The sequence below is a fragment of the Cimex lectularius genome, unplaced genomic scaffold (genome assembly GCF_000648675.2).
Source record: "Cimex lectularius strain Harlan isolate CLEC.00 unplaced genomic scaffold, Clec_2.1 scaffold92, whole genome shotgun sequence".
NCBI classification, from domain to species: domain Eukaryota; kingdom Metazoa; phylum Arthropoda; class Insecta; order Hemiptera; family Cimicidae; genus Cimex; species Cimex lectularius.
Window position 1 is genome coordinate 1,263,402 of NW_019942502.1, and position 16,513 is coordinate 1,279,914.

The window sequence follows — 16,513 nt, forward strand, 5'->3', positions numbered from 1 at the left end:
ACGGGACCTTCCATTGTTCCTTTCTGCTGCTCTAAGTCTACTCATATGTTTTCAAAGTTTGCAGAGTCCTGTCAGCAGTCCTACTATTATTCACGTCCTAGGTTTAGTAGTTCTGTTGTTAGTCTGCGATGGTTCTTTGATAAACTTTTCCGGTTTATGTCCTGCGAAACGGTCTCATTGAACCAAGAATTTATTCTTATTAATCTGATGTGTGAATTTGGTATGCTACAAAAGTTCAGGGCCATTAGATGCCTTGATCGTACTTACCTTGTACCAGTCTATCAATCTGTCCGTCTATCAGATTCTTTGCCCTGTGTGTCACGTTACCCAAACAAGGGTATTTGGGAGTTTTTATCAATCTCTGGACAGACCTTGATGCAATCCCGAACAGATCTGGGCTTTATTACCCTTTAGTACCTCCTGGCTGTCCGAGTAGTTGGTTATTCTTTTTTTCGAAATATCCACTTCTATTCTTCTCCCAGGAGTAGGAGTCTAAGCTTGCATTTTTCTGTTTTTCCCTTGCTTGTTTCTGCTCCTCCGAGTACATATGACTCAGGAGTACAGGTGTCATCATTCCAGTTCTAGCATCTCTAAGGTTTAATATTTCTATCGTTATTTTCTGCAATTTTCTTTGATAAACTTTTTCGAATATTTCTGTCCCATTGAACCGAGGATTTATTCTTAATCTGACTAAATTAGGTACATCACGAAAAGGTTCAGGCCCGATAGGTGCCCTCATCGAACTTTCCTTGGCCAATTTACGTCCTCCATTTTGACAATATATGCCAGAGACTTGACGCAATCGCAAACGGCTCTGGCCAGTATATGCAAGTTTGTTTCTGTTGCTACATTTTGATGAGTATGTCCAGTCAGCAGTCAACTAGTCATAATAGGTCGAACCATGAAAGGACAAGTTCTGCTGTTTCTTCTTCGCTTTCCTAGTCTCCTAACAAGTTCTAGGTTTAGAGACATTTTTGAAACAAGGACTTATTCTTAATGGTCTGATGAGTTTTTTGTGGAATTTGGTGTGCCACAAAAGGATCAAGGCCTCCAGATCGAATTTTCCTTATCCACGTCTACCATTCCATCCAACTACCAGATTTTTTGCCCGTATGTCCTGTGATCCAAACGAGGATAATTTTTGAGTTTTCGCCAATCAAGTTAGGGCCTTGATGCAATCCCAACTTTACCGATGAGTTCTCTTTAGCCCGACTGTATGTCTGAATAGTAATTTTTTTTTTGGAAATATCCAGCATCTTTTCTTCTCCCAGGAGTAAGGTACTAGGAAGGGGGTTTGTACTCCCCCGGCACTGCAGCCTTCTGGTTTATTGTACCTTCTCCTAGGAGTAAGAATTTCAGTCTTTATATTCCTCTGTATCTTTTTCTTGAAGACTGATTTCTGCTGCTCCGAGTCTATGCATATTTCTGCGGATCTGCAGTGTCCTGTCAGCAATCTTTCCAGTCCCAACTCGTCCTAGATTCTGCAGTCCTTTCACGAGTTTTTTTTAAATTTTATTTTACTGCCGTGGAACCGATGGGTCTACGTTTTCTGCAGTTCGGCCGTAAATGGTTCACCGCAGATAGGGGGCCTGATCTAACTTTCCTTGGCAAATTTATCAGTCTCTTTTTCATGTATCCAAACAAGGGTAATTGTGCTGCTTTCCGCAATATCTGAAATGGTCTTGATGCAATCCCAAACAGATCGGGACTTCACTATCGAGGAGTGCCTGGTGCCTCTTGTCTGGTTAGATGGCAATGTTGGTCATGCCTTTTCGGTTCTAGGTTGTTTTGATCTCCTATCACATGGTTCGATAAATAATAATCTTATTCATCAAAACCTACCAGGAAATAAATATGGATCAGTTGTATTGTAAATCGTTTTTATGTTCGCATTTTCTTTTACTTTTTGGCTCATACGGTTTTGTTCTTAAGGGAATAATTTCTGTTACACAATTACACCGCGAGTGTTCGCGTCTAATTAAAGGTTATATAAGGCAAATCTCTATTTAGGCACAAAAGAATATTTACTGAAAAACCTTACGAGAAACTGGAGCATGAGAATAGGATTGCTATCAAGGGGGAATTCTTCTAATTATCTTTCGAGTTAGAAAAACGAGCATGCCCTCAGTCTGTACATGCATTCAGATCTAATTGCTTATTATCTAATTATATTTTGTCATCGATACCGCATTGAGAATTAAATAATTATATGCAGTTTTGACATATTAGATTACTTATAAAGCAACAAACAATATTTGTATATAAAACAATATTAACAATATGCTAAATTTGCAATAAAAACTTGATTAAAAGAAGGTTGCTTCGTCGGTGGATAAGTGGAAACTTACGGTGCGACAGTCCTTAACGAAGTACCTGGACATCCTCAATAAGTATTCCCCATTCGTTTCGTTCTTCGACTTTTAGGCGCCATCTCCTTTCACCCGTCCTCCTCCACATCGTTCAACTTCCTAAGCCGAGGGCGTCCTCATCTTCTTAAGACTCCTGACTTACTACAGAGGGGTTTCCTTGGAAGACTATCTTGAGGCATCCTCTCCACGAGACCCAACCATCGCAACTTTCCATTCTTTATTTTTGGCAACTATATCCGGCTAGCCAAATAATTGCTTTAATTCATCAGTGTTTAATATGGTATGGTAAAAAAGGACACTAGGAAGTGGAGTTTGTGCTCCCCAGGCACTGCAGCCTTTTGGCTTATTATACCTTCCTAGATCCTTAGTTCAGTGTAACAGACTCAATCCTTCTCCTTACAAGTATCAGGTTATTGACTGTCGCTGCTGCAATTAGATTCCCTAATTTTTTTTTCCATACGCTACGTTAAATCTCTATTGAGCTGTTGCTTCGCATTCGAAGCTGAGTGGCTGATTCCTCCTCCTCATTAAACATTTTGCAAAAGAGATCATCGTTGTATATGCCCATGTTGTGTAGATGTGTTCTCTGACGCCAGTGAACGGTTAGCAGTCCTAAACTCCTCTGAGTTTGGCCCTCTCCAATTGCACCAATGATTTTGCCAGTCTTGCTGAAGGTTATTTCATCATAAATTAACTATGTCTAGCACTGCTAGAGTTCATCCACTTCTCCTTTTGTTTTGTTTGGATCCGTTGTGCGATGGAGGATTCGATATTTGTTTTTATTATCCTAAGTATAGGTTCGGGGCCTAAGTATGGACTTGCAGATCCTCATCTGGCCAGACTATCAGCTTTCTCATTCCCCTGTGCCCTGGCCCCAAGGTATCATCTGGTTGTTGTGTTTTCCCCAGATTTTGGAGATTTTGGATTCACTAACTAATTTTGATATGATTCTTTTACATGCTAATGCTTTAATGACTGCTTGGCTATGAGATCTTATGAGGATTTTGTACCAGTGTCTTTTAAGCTTTTCCAGGGCACAAGCATTGATGGCATGTATTTCTGCTTGAAAGACCGAAGGGTACTTATCTAATGAGTTTGATTGCTCATGTTTTGGGCTTGTACATAAAACGCCCGATCCGGTCCCTTCATTTGATTTGGATCCATCTGTATACCATATCATTGTATCTAATGCTCTCCTGTATTCTACCTCTTCTTTATAATTCGTTGGGTCTTTGTAGGAAGTTGTAAAGAATGTTGGGATCATATAGTCAGTCCCCATTTCTAATGTAAAATGTCTGATTTTGTAACTTATGCTTGTGTGCCCGAATTGTTTAGTTCCTATCCAATTTAATTGTTTCTGGAGCCTAAGTGAGCTTTTCCTAGCCTCTTCTTGTATAAATATTTCCAATGGAGGTAGGTTTAGCAGAGTTTCTAATGCATTTGTAGGGGTTGTTATCATTGCCGCTGTGCCAATGAGGTAGAAACCACATCTAGTTTTTGTATGCTGTCTAATGCTTGGGTAGCTATTTTTGTTGAGCTTTGTTCCATCAGATTAGTGATCCATAGGTTATTCTGGGTCTTATTACTGCCCTGTGTTCCCAATAGGCCATTTTCAGTGTTAATCCCCAAGATTTGCCTAGGGTTCTTCTTGTGGCCATTAGCGAGATTTTACTTTTTGCTATGATATGTTGCAGGTGAGGGTTCCAGGTTAATTTTCTATCAAAGATTATTCCTAGGCATTTAACCTCATTTTTTAGTTGCAGCATTTCGTTATAGAAACGTAAGCCTTGTATCTTGGTGAAAGCAATTAGGGTGGTTTTTGAGGGGTTTGTTTTAAATCCCCGTTTTGAACACCATTGCTCCACCAGGTTTAGTGCTCATTCTTGCGTACTTTCCACTCGCCGTTTGCACACTTAAGGCCGAATATTTTTCTTAGGACTTTTCTTTTTTTTCTTTGATAAGTGGACACGCTTCCTCATTTCCACTAAACCACTATCCCATGGTTGCTCAACTTCCGACCCCTAGAATCTTCCACGCTGTATAAAACGACGATAGCTTCATGACATCTTCTTCTAAAAAGAGAGTTCCAGTACTGCCTCCTCGTCTATCAGATCTTTCTCTAACTGTACTATTTCCTCCATGTACATTAATTTTGTAAATTCAAAAAATTATTAAAAACCATAATGGATTTGGAGTAAAAATCGATAATTCCTGGAAAAAACAGGAATCAAATCAAGTTTTTTATAACGGCTTCGGACTTAAAAAAAGAAACCCTATTAAGATAATAATTCCTATATCGTAAAAATTCAAAATATAAATTTTTTTTGGAAACGATGCAATAAATACTAAAATCCTCACTTTCTTTTCCAGGTTGGGCTGTCGGATCAGAAACTGGTAAGTCATAATCAGGGTATCATTTTTTTGCTGATAACACTAGCGACTTAAAATGTGTTACTATTTTATCTAATTAAATCTGTTAAGGAATTGTACAAATCTTATTTAACCAGGTAAAGATAAGACAAATTCTTTTATTATAATGTTTGTTGTTGATCATCGATAGCTGCGGACTGATTATCGTTTCTTTAATTATATGCTCGTCAACTGCTAATAGTTAGCAGGTTTTTTTGTGTTAACCATCGTAAATCTGTTTTTTTAATTGTACTCCTCGGGTTGAAATTACAGTCGTTCGAAGTGGTATTTATCGTCCTATTTCGTTACCTCTTTCTTTTAACCTTGCCACCGTGAATTGCGCATTCGCGCGCGCCCCCTCGACACGGCCTTTTATCCGATTCGGTTTGTTCCGTCTCTCGGCTCGCGGGGGTGTCCTTGCGAGGGGAAAACCGGTGAAAAAGCGCCCAAATGTCAATTTCGGCTGTGCACAACCTTCCATGGAGGATGGCGCAATTGTAACTGTCACGACATCGATCCTTTCCTGACGATGTCGTGAACAAAAGGAAAGGGATGGCCAATCATCATTTTATTGAATCTCGACGTTGTCATCTTTACTTCGGTTTCTCTTCCACACATCGATCTTACAATATAATCAAAATTGCTTTTAAATTTTTTGGAAAATTTCAACGTGGTCAACTATTTTTAAAATCTGCACATTACTTGGGCTTCTGGCAGCACTCTTACAAGAAAGATTTAGCAATTAAACATATTAACATATTTAATAAAGACAATACGGTTCTAAGCACTTTGTTTAATGATAGCCTCGGTTTTAAAAAATTGATAAAAATAAAATTCATTGTTTGAAAGTTCAATGTAAAGCTCAAGAAAATCCTACCAGCAACCTATTGCCTAAGATCCAATCTCTTATCCATCCTATTCGAGGAGGTGTCGCACAGAGCGACGTCCTCGCACCTCTTCTCTTTTCAATCGTCCGACTTAAACAACCTAACACTATCATCCTCGCCTTTGCCGGAATTTTCCCCCTTCCAAATGTGTACGATTTTGTCAGAAAATTACGAAATATGGCGATAAATTTGAAACAACTGCACTGACCTACGGCAAATTTAAAAACGTTGAAAAATCTATAAGCTTCGTTTAAATTGCACAGTCCTACTCTAGATAAATAAATTAGAACTGTCAGAAAATAAAAATAAAATAATAATAGTAATTTTATAGAAGAGTATTTTGGCTTTTGGAACTTTTTATATATTTAATCTCAGTTAATAAAATCTAATATACTTAATCTCTAAAATAAAGTCTGAAGTAGTTGAAAATATTTTTGTAGCAGGAATCAAAATTAATATTCGTTTTTTGAATACCCCCAAATAATACTACAATAAATACAATTTTTCTTAAAACCAATGTACACAGTATTTTTCTAAAATTTTTCGCCTTTCTAAAAGCTTACGATTTTTTTATTAAATAACAAAAATGATGATAATTTTAAACGAATCCACTGATCTACGTGAAACTTTACAAGGGTTAAAAAACCTACAAACCATACGTAATACCATAAACCTGATATTTCTAAATAAATTAGAACTAGTGATATAAAATCAAACATTTAAATTTTTTTATTGATTTTATCAACATTTTCTAACTTATACTGATATAATATCAAAATCTTCTCTATAAAGACTAAAAGTAGAAAATTCAGCTTTTCAACGATTGTATTATCGTTAAATTTGAATTAAATGAAGAGTAGGTATGAATTTTTAAATGGTACATTGGACATTTGAGGATAAAATAATTGACCCAGGCGAATCAAGCCTAGAAATATCTATTATTTTTTTGCGTTAAAAATTGTCATTATTGGCTTTAAAGGACGTTCAAAACTAATCCAAATTAGTTTTTTCAACATTGATTTATTTTACTGAAAACACTTTTAAATTTTTATACATCAAATCATATTAAATGTAATTATGATATTGTTTTCATATTCCTCGTAAAATCGATTGATACATAATAACCTTGAAATACACGAAAAAAAAAACAGAAAACCATATTTCAATCTTGATTCGTAAAATATTTTTTTGGCTTATTTCACTGAAAACATCTTATGATTTTTGGAACTTTTTTTATTCTAATCTTATTAAATCCAATCTTACATATTATTTTCATATCAATCGTAAAATCGACTGATAAATAATGACTTTGAAATAATGCAGAAAAAAGAAAAAACACTTATTTTAATAAATATATAAAAATTCGTACTGATGGGAATTAAAGTTGACGATTAAAACTAATCCAAATTGGTTCATAAAATTTTTTGGCTTATTTTATCGAATAGATCTTATGGTTTTTTGGTACTTTTTTTAAATCTAATCTTATTAAATGCGATCTTACATAATATATTTTCTTATCCCTCGTAAAATCGACTTACACATAATAATCTTGAAATATATGCAGAAAAAAAATCTGAAAACCATGTTTCAACAAATATATAAAAATTCGTACTAATGAATTTTAAAGGTTGCGTTCAAAACCAATCCAAATTGATTCATAATTTTTTTTTGCTTATTTCACTGAAAATATCTTATGGATTTTTAAATTTTTATATATCTAATCTCAGTAATTGCAATCTTACATATTATTTTTTATTCCTTATAAAATCGATTGATACACAAGAACCTTGAAATAGATGCAAAAAAAAAAACGTTGACGTTCAAAACCAATCAAAATTGGTTCAACATTTCAAATCAGCAAATTTTTGTGTGTTTATTTTGCTCAAAAAGTCTTATAGTTTTTGTAACTTTTTATACATCTAATCTCATTAAATACAATCCTTTTTATTATTTTCTTATCCTATGTAAAATCACGAATCGAAAATCATATTTTTACAAAAATATATAAATTGCTTTGTCACATTGGCTAGCAAGATCGGAAACGTCTAATATTTTTCGACCATAATATACCATAAAAAGTTACATTTCCTCCTCTTTTGAGTTTGAGTAATTTGGATTATTATGACTTTAATTTGTAAATTTTCTTATCCCTCGTAAAATCCACTGATACATAATAACCTGAAAATACATGCAGAAAAAAAGCAGAAAACCATATTTTAATAAAAATATAAAAATTCATAACTAATGGGCATTAAAGTTGTTCAAAACCAATCCAAATTGGTTCAACATTTTAAATTATTTTTATTTATTTTACTGAAAACATCTTATGGTTTTTGTAACTTTTTATACATCTAATATCATTAAATACAATCTTCCTTATTATTTTCTTATCGTACGTAAAATAACGAATCGAAAATGACGTTTTAACAAAAATATGTAAATTTTTAAGGGGCACGTGTCTAATATTTTTCGACTTACTATGTACCATCAAAAAAAGTTACATTTCCTCCTCTATTGGGTCTGACTAACTTGGATTAATATGAAGTTAATTTGTATATTGAGTATTAATTTGAACTGAAAAATTAGTAATTTGAAGGAGAAAAAACATTATTAAAGTATTTATTTTTGCCATAGGTCACACATATTTTCAGAATTAACATCTGTTTTTATTTATATAAATGAGATTAACGGAGAAGAGCATTCGTAATAAAAGATTTTACTGTCTTTTTACCACTGCTTGAAATATTTTAATTGAACCGGAGAATGGTAATCCGACGCCGGATTTCTGAAAGATGGTGCCTCTTGCATCTGGTCGTTTTTGAAAAAAACCAAAACCCCTTGATCCTCAAAAGACGACAAAATACGTTCAAGTTACGCAAGTGGGATAAACATTTCGGAGATAGTCAGCCGTCCTTGGAAGGCTAGTTCAACGGGTTTGTGAGGTGGGTGAAAAAGACAATTTATCCTTCCGAGGGTGGACTTCGGAATTCGTCCGGTCCGACGAGCCGGTATTGTCTTTTTCTGGAAACGCTTTCACTGCAGAGAGAAAGAGCTTACACGCCGTTTTCCTTTTTCTTTTTTTTATTGATAAATTGTCCCCTTTTTACGCGTCCTCTTTAAAATTTGCGACCCGTGATGTCATTTGGAATAAATTGGCAAAAGAAGAAAGCGTGGATTTATGCCTTCCCCAAAAAATGTTTTCCCCAAAAGTCAAGTACGACCTTAGAATTTTTTGGGTAAAGAAAGCATCATTTAATTAATAAACAATATTAATTATTCTGTAATTAACATTTCACCTTGTAACCTGAAATACCATCAACCTTTACGTTGGAAGATTACAATTAGAAATAAATCGCCTACTTTCTTCAGGAAGGAAATACAAATCTTCTAAGTGAATAAATTAAAACCGATACAGTTTTAAGATTTTTTGTTGTTGATTTCATTCTTAGTTTTCTCACTTATAGTAACATATATATTCGTTGCTGGCAAGAAAAAGGATTAACATTTCTAACCGAAAAATCCAGAACTTTGAAGGAGTTATGAATTTTCTAGTAGAATACCGGACATTAAGAAAAACTTCACCCAGGTGAATCCACTCCAAAAAACGTCTATTATCTGTTAAATATGAAAATTTATTTTTAAAAGCTTTAAAGGGTGCTTAAATTGAAATGGAAATTGTAGAACAGAATTTTTTGAATAGACGGACATCAGTAAAGTTCAGTTGATTTGGCTGTTGGTAGAAGAGAACCTATTTTCAAATTTTTCAGTGAGGAACTTTGTTTTTTATTCAATACATAAACATTTCTTCTTTTTAACTATATCATGAATGATACAGCGAAATGTCTAAGTCCTATCCTTTATACCATATACAAAACCAATTCCTCTTTTAACAGCTTTACTACAACAGCAGTTCCTTCTTTTTTTCAATTGACCTGGCTTTGTACAAGGATACATCTTAAATCCTATTCTTTTCCCCACCAACAGAAACAATTCTTCTTTTTAACAATTTTACTGAAAATATTTTATTCAAATTACTAGATGTCGCGAAGGGATATTTCTGAAGTTCTATCTTTTTTTCCATATACACAAACAAATCTTCTTTTTAATAGTTTTATGATATTACTGACGATACATTGTTTCTCCTTTTTTATCAACTGACTGGACGACGCGCCAGGAAATTTATTAGGTTCTACACTGTAATTAATCTACACAAATAATTCCTTTTTTGAACAGTTTTATTGATCATACAGGATTCTTCCTTTTTTCCTCTATTGACCTTGCGTCGCGCAAGGATATTTCTGAAGTTCCATCTTTTTTTCCATATACACAAACAAATCTTCTTTTTAACAGGCTTACCGATGATTTAGCAGTTTCCTTCTTTTTTCTTAATATACACGAATTCTGTTGTATATGTTTTTATTCTTCTTTTTAACAGTTTTACTGAAAATATTTTATTCAGTTGACTAGATGTCGCGCAAGGATATTTCTGAAGTTCTATCTTTTTTTCATATACACAAAAAAATCTTCTTTTTAACAAGCTTGCCGATGATACAGCAGATCATAATTTTTTATTAATTGGCTAGATGTCACGCAAAGATATTTCTTCAGTCTTATCTTTTATTCCACTTACAGAACCAATGATTTTTTAAAATATTTTATGATTTTACTGGCGATACAACGGTTTCTCCTTTTTTCAATTGACTGGACGACGCGCCAGGAAATTTATTAGGTCGTATGTTGTGATTCATCTATACAAATAATTCTTTTTTTTAAACAGTTTTATTGATCATACAGCAGTTCTTCCTTTTTTTCTCTATTGACCTGGCGTCGCGCAAGGATATTTCCGAAGTTCAATCTTTTTTTCCATATACACAAACAAATCTTCTTTTTAGCAGGCTTGCCCATGATGCAGTAGTTCTCTTCTTTTCTCTTAATATACATAAAGCCTATTATATTTGTTTTTATTCTGCCATCTCTAACAAAAAAATTTAAATCCCAACTTCATCACTGTCAAAACAATAATATACATTTAATCATTAACAACATTTTATAGCAATTGTGACAAAAAGAAATGAAACGGAAGCATCGTCTACTTAACAAGTATTCTGTAATTAACATTTCAGCGAGGAAATCGTCTGCTTTCTTCGAAGCAAATACAAAAACAAATATAAGCCGACCAAATAGGAGAAGAAAGAAATTCCATACATAACACTATGCAATTTGACTCCGAATAAATTATAAAAACAAGAACCGAACAAAAAATACACAAAGCCAAAACCGAAACTCCCAATTGCCCCGAATTAAAATTAAAATTACACGCTGGTCTAACACTTCCTCATGTGCGACCTTAAGGATTAATCCACTGATGTAATGGCCATGTTAAAATCCTTACGAAATATGGTGATTTTGCGTTTACATTTTTAGAAAATTGAGATGGCTTGGGAAAAAGCTTGAATCTCACCTGGGGGTCATAGCATTAAACACTCTTTTATACGGGTCAACCTGTCCTGTATCCACTTGAGTCATATCGTTGCAACCGACCATTTGCATAAAATGAACATATTTCCACCGTAAAGTCCCATGATTTGGATTTCTACATTGTAAAGCCCAATGGGAACGGGCCCAATTAAAAAATAAAAAAAAACACGGTTTAATTGCACCAGGGATTACTGTCAGTATAATCCTTCCTATATCTAAAAATAGTAAATCATTTCGAGGAAAAAAATACGCGAACGATACCAAATCCAGTTAATCGGGTTAGATGTGGTCACAGATGGCCGGACTTCCGGCGGTAGCTATTTACCAGATCTCCCCCACTGCGAGGCGCCAAAGCATTTGAATAAATTAGCCGATAGTCGTTGTCTATCCGTGTTTTGAAACTGGCAGGAGCAAAGACAAATGTCCATCGCGACAAAAGAAAGTATTACACAACGGCCCGGAGCGGAGGCGATGTTTTGTAATAGTGGTGGAATCTCCCTGCATCTGACGCACTGCCGATAAACAGCTTTCTTCCCACTTGGAAACGCTTTACATCTCCCTGATAGCAAGTTAAGTTTCCCTTATAAGGCATTCGAAAACGTTTATCTTATTTTCCCTTTCGTAGGTTATTACTACCAATTACACTCGGCGGTCACAAGACTAATGTAGAGCTTGAACTCCACCTCGGACTCATATCGGTGTAATTACATTATCATTGATGCTAAAGCTGGGAATTAGAGACTTGATATAATAAATATACCCAGTGGGTTTCTTAATTCAAAGCTGCAGTCAAGAATCATCATAAATCTTTCTTATCCTAAAAAATATTCACTAATGAAGACATTTACAATTTTTTAAATTATGATAAGGATTTTTTATCATAGAAATTTTTGGGTTGAATAGGCCAGAGGTAATATTTTTCTCAGATGTCAGTCACAAATTACGTATTTCAATATCTATGCTGTATATTTTACCCAAGCTAAAACAAATCTGATGAAATTTGGGTAGAACATTTTCGTAGCGAGAAACAACGTTAATACTAGTTTTTTCTACCCACAAACACCCTAGAATACATGTTTTTTCATAGACATTTTTGGGCTGAATTGGCCAGAGGTAATATTTTTCTCAGATGCCAGTCACAAATTACGTATTTCAATATCTACGTCATATACTATGTCCAGCCTAATCAAATCTAATGAAATTTGAGTAAAATATTTTCGTATTGAGAAACAAAGTTAATATTAGTTTTTTTTCTACCCACAAACAACCTGGAATATAATTTTTTCATAGACATTTTTTGGTAAAACAATTTCGTAGCGAGAAACAACGTTAATATTACTTTTTTTCTACCCACAGACACCCCTGAATACATTTTTTATCATAGACACTTTTGGGCTGAATTGGCCAGAGGTAATATTTTTCTCAGATGTCAGTCACAAATTACGTATTTCAATATCTACGTCATATACTATGTCCAGCCTAATCAAATCTAATGAAATTTGAGTAAAATATTTTCGTATCGAGAAACAAAGTTAATATTAGTTTTTTTTCTACCCACAAACAACCTGGAATATAATTTTTTCATAGACATTTTTTGGTAAAACAATTTTGTAGCGAGAAACAACGTTAATATTACTTTTTTTCTACCCACAAACACCCCTGAATACATTTTTTATCATAGACACTTTTGGGCTGAATTAGCCAGAGGTAATATTTTTCTCAGATGTCAGCCACAAATTATGTATTTCCATATAGGCTATATGTTATGTCCAGCCTAATACAAATCTGACGAAATTTGGGTAAAACATTTTCGTAGCGATGTTAATATTAGTTGTTTTTTTATCCCAACAAACACCTTTGATTACAAATTTTTGTAAAAGAGAAAAATTCATCTTTTCTCTCATATTTTTCGCCTTATACATGCTTTCGATCTTTTTGAAATCACAAAACGGAGAAAACTTTGAATCGATTCCACTGATCCGTTTTTCATTTGGTTTCAAGAGTTTTTGTTGATTTCATCCTCAATTTTCGGACTTGTAATGACATATAATCTATACATCTACACAGACTGAAAGTAAAGGGATTTAACTTTAAAATCCAAAAGTGTTATGAATTTTTAAGTTGAACGACGGACATTGAAGGAAAAACTGACCCCCGTCGAATCCAGCCAAAAATGATGTATTATTTAATAGCTCTGAAAATTCGTATTTCAGTAATTAGATTTATTTATTAAATGTAATTAGGTTTATTACATTAAATGCGATGACCATCTAATCAGCGAAAATAGACGGACCCAAGTTTAGTTGAAGGTGGGTGTTTGCGCGTCGGTGATTACATGTAAAACCAGCACTGGGTCCGTCTGTACCCGCGGGTTTTTCATGTTACTCAAAGGTGTTTCTTTGCCATCTTCAGTGAGGAACTACCTCGTGAGCTAATTTTATAAGTCCTATCCACCATTTTACATAAATAAACAGTTTTTCTTCTTCTTTTTAGCAGTTTTACTGATGGTACGTCAGGGACTTCTTTTTTCTGAATTCGACTAGTTGTCGGTCAAGGATATTTCTTAAGTCCTACGATTATTCTTTTAAACACACACACAGCTATTCTTTTTAACAGTTTAATTGAAAATACATCAGTTTCCTTTTTCTCATTTGACCTGGTGTTGCGCAAGTGCTCAAGGATATTTCTTAAGTCCTACACTTTATTCTATATTCACAAACAATTCTTCTTTTTAATAATTTTATTGATGATGGAACAGTCTCTTTTTTTCACAATAGACTAGTTGTCACGCAAGGATATTTATTAAGTCCTTTAGTCCACCCACAGGAAAATTATTTTTAATAATTTTATCGTTTTACTGATAATTAAGCAGTTCCTTTTTTTCAATTCACCCGGCGTCGCGCAAGGGTATTTCTTAAGTCCTATTCTATATTCCATATACACAAACAATTCTTTATTTTACCAGTTTGTCCGATTAAACTTTCTTTTTTTTAATGATGCCAACTCTAATAAAACTTTATTGAAGTCGGATTGGTGTAACACCAAACATCCGCGAGTGTAGACGGACCCAGTATGCGACTCAGTGACGGTTTATGTTTGATAAGCGTTGATCAGTTCAATATTTATAATATTTATTTATTCATTATTATTGCGACAGAAAAAATGTTTAAAATAGCTAAAAAGATATAATAATAAAGTAAGTTTTACATTTTTTTATGGACAATTGAAATATAAAAAATGTCGCGTAGGAAATACTCGGCGATTTCTATGTATTTGGGTGTTCTACAATGCCGTAAAGGTTGCAAAATTGTTTCGCGGATTGATGAAATTTTGTCAACACGTCGATATCAGGCGTTCATCTCGGTCCGCTGATTCTCGCTGTTTGTTCCAGTCCAGAGTCGTCACGGATTTTGCCATCGTCGGTGGATTAACGCAATGACTAGCAACAAACTGCCCCAGGCCCTGTGCATAGGAAAATTTAACAGAAGAGATCCAGACGAATTTTGAACCGAACGTCCTTGATAATTATGCAAAAAAAATCTCCAAATGCGCTTTTATTTAGCAATATGTTTCAATAAAAATCTTTTACATATTGGTTTTATTTAAATTTAATAAGAATGTGATGTTAGATAATGTTGATAATGATCTGATGATTTTCTGCTTTGCTTTCAAAGCCTGGGTAGGCTTCTTACTGTCAATTCTCAACTTGTCCGTTTTGCTTTTGAGCCTTGTCGTTCTCCAGTTTACCAAATGATTAAAACCACATCCGATTTGATGGATGTGGAAATGGAGTCGGGCAGGGAACGTCGGATTTATATATTTAGACAGGGAGTCCTGGATGATTTTTGCAGCGGTTGCTGTCAGTGCGTCTGAGTTGCCCGGACTAAGGACTTTCACCTATTTTAAATCGGACTGACAGTTCGGAAGAACAGCCTGGGACGTCGGTCTCTTCGTGGGGGGCTCCTCCTTTGGTGAAACTCGACGTAAAAATCTACGTTTTAAAGCTATCTAAATCAAAAAGATGAACTAATTACTCTGTTATTCAAGTTACTTTCTCTTACGGACAGAGTTATACAGGGTGTATCAACTTCTATCGTCCACCCATTTAATTCGAAAACGATCAACTTTAGCAAAAAATGGTCTTATACGAACCACATGTTAATTTTGGTTAGAAATCGCGGGGTGGTAATAGATTTTACATAACTTTCTCATCTAGCAGGTAAATGACACTAACTTTGTTATTTTTGATGAAAATCCAATATTTTTATTGTACAATTCGATTTGAGAGCTTATTTTATGCCACTTGTACTGAAAGGAAAATTTTGATAGGATCGAGCATTTCTGAGTTATGATCGACGGAAGAAGCGTGAGTGGGATATGCTTTTTGTAGCATGAAACAACATATTATATATATTGGGTCTAACAGTGTGTTGAATGTTGAACATAATGGGCGATGTGTGTGCAAGGATATTTCTTAGGTCATATCCTTTATTCCACATACACAAACAATTCTTCGTTTAACAATTTTACATATAATTGGACAGGTCTTCCTCTCAATTGACTAGGTGTCGTACGAGAATATTTCTTAAGTCCTGCCCTTTAATCCTTCTATAGTAACAATTCTTCTTTTTAATATTTTTTCTTTTCTTTTTCTTGGTTTTTAATTGATTAGATAAAAACAATATAATTTTTTATTGATAATATTGTTTGTGTTGTTTTTCTTCAGCAAGTTGTTTTATTAAATTACGTTTGTTGGTGTCTATGGATGTTATTATATTTATTATAATGGAATATTACAAATAATAAGATTTAAAAAATCATTAAATTCACTAATTTCGTGGTCCGCTTGACCAATTAATACATTACAATTAATTAAGGTTTTTCATCTCAGCTAAAAACCTTAATTAATTGTAATTTAAAAAATCAATTGATTAGATGTCGCGCAAGGATATTTCTTAAATCCTACACTCCATCTACCCAAGTAATTTCTTCATTTTAACAGTTTTACCGATGTTTCTTCATATTCAGTATTATTCATAATAAGATTAAAAAATCAATTGATTAGATATCGCGCAAGGATATTTCTTAAATCCTACACTTTATTCCATATACACAAAAATTTCTTCTTAACAGTTTTACCGACGATACAGCTTTTTTTCTTTAAAATAAACCCATCGTCGTGCAAGAACATTACACAAATACACAAACAATTCTTCTTTTTAATAGTTTTATAATTTTACTGATAAATAATTATTTTCCTTCTTTCTTCTCAGTGGACTACGTGCTGCATAAGGGTATTTCTTAAGTCTTATATTTCATTCCATCTACCCAAGTAATTCTTCATTTTAACAGTTTTACCGATGTTTCTTC

The 16,513-nt window shown here is 33.9% G+C and overlaps 1 protein-coding gene across 2 annotated transcripts in view; it reads left to right on the plus strand.

Moving 5' to 3' along the window:
- The window catches only part of LOC106670029 (atrial natriuretic peptide-converting enzyme-like), a 111,695-nt gene that overhangs the window by 23,652 nt on the left and 71,530 nt on the right, over positions 1–16,513 (plus strand). Inside the window, exon 2 of one of the 2 annotated variants that reach the window (XM_014400030.2) lies at positions 4,740–4,763. The exons of the other annotated variant lie outside the window; for it this stretch is intronic. Coding sequence (XP_014255516.1) covers positions 4,740–4,763 — 24 coding nt within the window. The remainder of the gene's footprint in view (positions 1–4,739; positions 4,764–16,513) is intronic. 2 annotated transcript variants of the gene reach the window in all.